The 5,399-nt window shown below is 35.1% G+C and overlaps 1 protein-coding gene across 1 annotated transcript; it reads left to right on the forward strand.

Annotated features, from left to right (window-relative positions):
* The first annotated feature begins 454 nt into the window (after nucleotides 1–454).
* LOC128237846 (cysteine-rich, acidic integral membrane protein-like) lies at nucleotides 455–2,965 on the forward strand. The gene has a single exon (XM_052953426.1). It carries the CDS (start codon nucleotides 455–457, stop codon nucleotides 2,963–2,965), a length of 2,511 nt encoding a protein of 836 aa, XP_052809386.1.
* The last annotated feature ends 2,434 nt before the right edge of the window (nucleotides 2,966–5,399 follow it).

A 5,399-nucleotide genomic window follows, 5' to 3' on the forward strand; every position in this document is an offset into this window, starting at 1 on the left:
CACTGCTAATTGGGGAATAAAACCCGGGTTTATCTCCTTTTTACACATTTTTTCCCTCATAGTTTGTCCGAGGTAAACTTAGAAAGGATGTGTTTCTAAGGACTATAATAGAGCTTAAAGGTAAGAACATTAATTTTTATTCCTTTGCATGTTGACAAACTAAATTATTTTCTGAACCCTTACTTTATGAATATTAATAAGATGAACTTTGAAAGAGTTTAAGCATTTGTAAAATCGAAATACCACAGCAAACAGTGCTGCATTTGCAGGAATGACGTTTCCAAAACTAACACAGCAGCTCCTACAGGAAATGTCTCATCTGAGTCTACACTTTTGTTCGTAATTAAGAACTCATATTGCATGTGTTACGCTCTTATGTGAAATTACATAACTACTTTTAATATTTATAATCTAAAACACTCTAGGTGTTAAAATAGAGTTTGATTTTTTTCAGATGTGGTCCGATTCTTCTGACGAACAACTTATACAAAGCTGTATCGAGATAGAAAGAGATCAGTCCAATGTTCATCAAAGCCACGAACAGCGTGCATATTACCTTGACAATGAAGTAAAAGACTGTGTGTTAGAACAAGAAGTAAATGAAATTGACGATGCAGTAAATGCTTTGACTGAGCCAAGCAATGAAGAAAAAGAATGTGTGTCAGAACAAGAAGTACATGAAATGGACGATGCAGTAAATGCTTTGACTAAGCCAAGCAATGAAGAAAAAGACTGTGTGTCAGAACAAGAAGTACATGAAATGGACGATGCAGTAAATGCTTTGACTGAGCCAAGCAATGAAGAAAAAGAATGTGTGTCAGAACAAGAAGTACATGAAATGGACGATGCAGTAAATGCTTTGACTGAGCTAAGCAATGAAGAAAAAGACTGTGTGTTAGAACAAGAAGTACATGGAATTGACGATGCAGTAAATGCTTTGACTGAGCTAAGCAATGAAGAAAAAGAATGTGTGTCAGAACAAGAAGTACATGAAATGGACGATGCAGTAAATGCTTTGACTGAGCCAAGCAATGAAGAAAAAGAATGTGTGTCAGAACAAGAAGTACATGAAATGGACGATGCAGTAAATGCTTTGACTGAGCCAAGCAATGAAGAAAAAGAATGTGTGTCAGAACAAGAAGTACATGAAATGGATGATGCAGTAAATGCTTTGACTGAGCCAAGCAATGAAGTAAAAGACTGTGTGTTAGAACAAGAAGTAAATGAAATTGACGATGCAGTAAATGCTTTGACTGAGCTAAGCAATGAAGAAAAAGACTGTGTGTTAGAACAAGAAGTACATGAAATGGACGATGCAGTAAATGCTTTGACTGAGCCAAGCAATGAAGTAAAAGACTGTGTGTCAGAACAAGAAGTACATGAAATGGACGATGCAGTAAATGCTTTGACTGAGCTAAGCAATGAAGTAACAGACTGTGTGTCAGAACAAGAAGTACATGAAATGGACGATGCAGTAAATGCTTTGACTGAGCCAAGCAATGAAGAAAAAGAATGTGTGTCAGAACAAGAAGTACATGAAATGGATGATGCAGTAAATGCTTTGACTGAGCCAAGCAATGAAGTAAAAGACTGTGTGTTAGAACAAGAAGTAAATGAAATTGACGATGCAGTAAATGCTTTGACTGAGCTAAGCAATGAAGAAAAAGACTGTGTGTTAGAACAAGAAGTACATGAAATGGACGATGCAGTAAATGCTTTGACTGAGCCAAGCAATGAAGTAAAAGACTGTGTGTCAGAACAAGAAGTACATGAAATGGACGATGCAGTAAATGCTTTGACTGAGCTAAGCAATGAAGTAACAGACTGTGTGTCAGAACAAGAAGTACATGAAATGGACGATGCAGTAAATGCTTTGACTGAGCCAAGCAATGAAGAAAAAGAATGTGTGTCAGAACAAGAAGTACATGAAATGGATGATGCAGTAAATGCTTTGACTGAGCCAAGCAATGAAGTAAAAGACTGTGTGTTAGAACAAGAAGTAAATGAAATTGACGATGCAGTAAATGCTTTGACTGAGCTAAGCAATGAAGAAAAAGACTGTGTGTTAGAACAAGAAGTACATGAAATGGACGATGCAGTAAATGCTTTGACTGAGCCAAGCAATGAAGTAAAAGACTGTGTGTCAGAACAAGAAGTACATGAAATGGATGATTCAGTAAATGCTTTGACTGAGCATAGCAATAAAGCGAAAGACTGCGTGTCAGGACCAGAAGTAAATGCAATGGACACTATAGTACATAATGTGAAAGACCCTGGCAATGAAGCGAAAAGCAATGTGTCAGAAGCAGAAGTAAACGAAATGGACAATGTAGTACATGATGTGAACGTCCTAGGCACGGAAGCAAAATACTGTGTGTCAGAACCAGAAGTACATGTAAATGAATTGGACAATGTAGTACATGAGGTGAATGAGGATGGCAAAGAAGCGAAATACTGTGTGTCAGAACCAGAAGTAAACGAAATTGACAATGTAGTTCATGATGTTAACGAACCTGGCAATGAAGTAAAAGACAGTGTGACAGAACCAGTGCGCAGAAACAAAAGGCAAAAGACTCAAACAAGAAAGAAATTGGCTTACATATATTCTTCCAGTACAGATGACAATATTCCCCTCAGTGCGTTTGTGGCGAAAGCAAAACTAGAACCATTTATGGATGACACTGATTGTGACAAAACATTTGTTCCTGCATCAAAAGATCTGAATTCAACAGACACAGAGTCCTCATCAGATCAACCCAAGAAAGCAAATCGTAACATTGCAATCAAAGGAACTGAGAAAAAGATCTCTACAAAGTCAAAAGAAAAAAGGGTTAAACCTAAAGATAAACATTGCACACGAAGACAAAAGAAACAACTGTTGAAAAGTTCAGCATCTCCTGACAGTGATTTACAAAGGGCAAAGGCTATAAGTTCAGTTCAAGCTATTGTTCAATTCATGGATTGAAAATGATGGAATCACAGTGTTTTTTCATAATTATTGAGTGGTGATTATACAATAACTGTTAACACTTGACAGATACTGTGTTTTTGTTTTCAATATTGAATAATTATTGAAAATTGTGTTGAGCAAAATCCTTGTATGTTACATATACTATGTTTAGTCTTAGTTTTATTTGTTGTAACTGCATGTTAATGTTGCTGCAAAATCATTGTATGTATAGATACAATGTTCTTGCTCATTTTGTTACTGTCATATTGTGGAAAAGTGTGAGTGCAAAATCCCGGTAAAATTATATACAGGGTTTTTGCACAACAAATAAGGTTAGAGTAAGGTGAACTTGTTCGAGCAAAAACACGGTATGCATGGATGCAGGGTTTTTGCCCGAGCTATAATCATCGTCTTTACGTGAAGTGTTTCAGCAAAATGCCATTATATTTATATACAATGTTTTTGCACAAACATAATCATTAAATTGCATGCTAAATAGTCATGCAAAAACATTTTTTGTCCTTTCTGTAGTCATTTTAAATGTTACAGTTTATTTACTTTGCCTGTACATCAAACACACCGTGTTCTATGTATTGAATCAATTATATAACTAATGTAACAATATATACTAAAAAAAACTGTTTTTTGTTTCTCCTGAATATTTTCCAAAAATAGAGATACGAGGTTTTTGCTGTAACCCCTCGAAATGTATGTTACTCATTAAACCTAAAAATAATATACAAGTCAATCAATAACTTTATGTTGCTATAAATGCCTAGTCAGTCAATATCAAGACCGTAAGGGGCGAGATAACATATAGTCGGGACATTTTAAGTTTGTTTTTTTAAACTAGCAATTAAACATGGCAAAGGAGAGTGTTGTGGATAGAAGCAGGTTAAAGGTTAATATTGAGAGGACTTGCGGCACAGGTTTTGAACTCATTTGCGGAATATAAGAACAGACACAAACATAAGTTAAAAAAAGAACAAATGACAATTATTGCTAAAATATTAAAAACAGAGCTATGGTTGTTGTGTAATACACTCCCCCTCAAGAAGATCTATTCGTACACGAAGTTTGGCTCATGGAGAGATGCTGCGGACAAAAAAATAAGTATTAAAATGAACAAAGGGAAATACTCTAAATATACCAAACCCAGTTTTATAGTTTGTGCAAATTGATAGTGGTAGTAAAACTGAATTGCTAAAAACTTGCTTCACACAAAAGATGTAAAAAATGTTCATATCCTTTCTTTGAGATCATCGTCATTGAACCGAGAAGAAAGCCTGCTGAATACACTGCAACAGTCATATGATAACATAGCAGGTACTCCTGCTTAATTGCAAACCTGTTCCCTGTCAGTGCTGATCAGTGTAAGATCGCAATATAATGTACCACATGAGCACCAAAAGCTTATGAGTACAACAGCCGCAAGTGTAATATTTACTTTTTCGTGCACATAGGGTAAAAACATTGTGATCTTATCCTGAAATAAACCAGATTCATTTTTATTATATTATACGTCGAAAGAGGTTGTAAAATGACAGTTTATTGTCGTTTTCATAATGACATCTTTGAATTTATGCATGTGTCACAGCACTGTGCGAAATGACGCGAGAGAGGAATGAAATGTTTGAAACCGTGAATAACAGTTTTTAGCACGACTATTCGAAGAATAAGGAGAGCTATACTACTCACCCTGGCGTCGGCGTCGGCCTCACACCTTGGTTAAGGTTTTGCATATAAGCCCCTTTAAGTTATTATCTCCGCAAATACATCATGCAGTGCATTGGAACTATAGGTATGTGTTCCAAACTACTTGATAAATCAAGATAGATAACTTGCTCTTGCATATAATGCAAATCATTGCCCTTTATTATTTGACTTAAAAATTCTTGTTACGGTTTTGCATGTAAGCACACATATGTTTATATATCAGCAACTACTCGATATATTGCATTGAGACTTTACACAATGGTACTCAACCATCTAACCTACTTAAATAACCAAGTAAGATAACTCTATTTTCACAAATGCAACAAAGGGCTATTCATTTCTAGACTTTGAACTTCTGGTAAAGGTTTTGCATGAAACCACATTTAGTTCAATATCTCAGCAAATAAATCATAATCATATTGCATTGAAAATATAGACATGTGTTCCTAACAATACAACCTACTTAATAAATCAAATTAAATAACTCTACTTTCGATTAATTGCAAATTATTGCCTTTTATTTCGACATAGAATTCCTGTTTCGCATATAACAACAATAAAGTCAATATCTCTGCAATTACTTGATGTATTGCATTGAGACTTTATACTATCAAGTATAACACGTACTGTCTTGCATAAAATGCAAATTTCTGCCTTTGTTGACTTCGAAATTCTGATTAAGGTTGCTTTTAATCAAATTGTACATTGATCCATGCATTTTTCACCAAACTTT

The sequence above is a fragment of the Mya arenaria genome, chromosome 6 (assembly GCF_026914265.1).
Source record: "Mya arenaria isolate MELC-2E11 chromosome 6, ASM2691426v1".
NCBI lineage: Eukaryota > Metazoa > Mollusca > Bivalvia > Myida > Myidae > Mya > Mya arenaria.

Excerpts from the sequence above, each read along its gene's own strand:
- LOC128237846 (XM_052953426.1), top strand. The coding sequence starts at position 455 with ATGTGGTCCGATTCTTCTGACGAACAACTTATACAAAGCTGTATCGAG.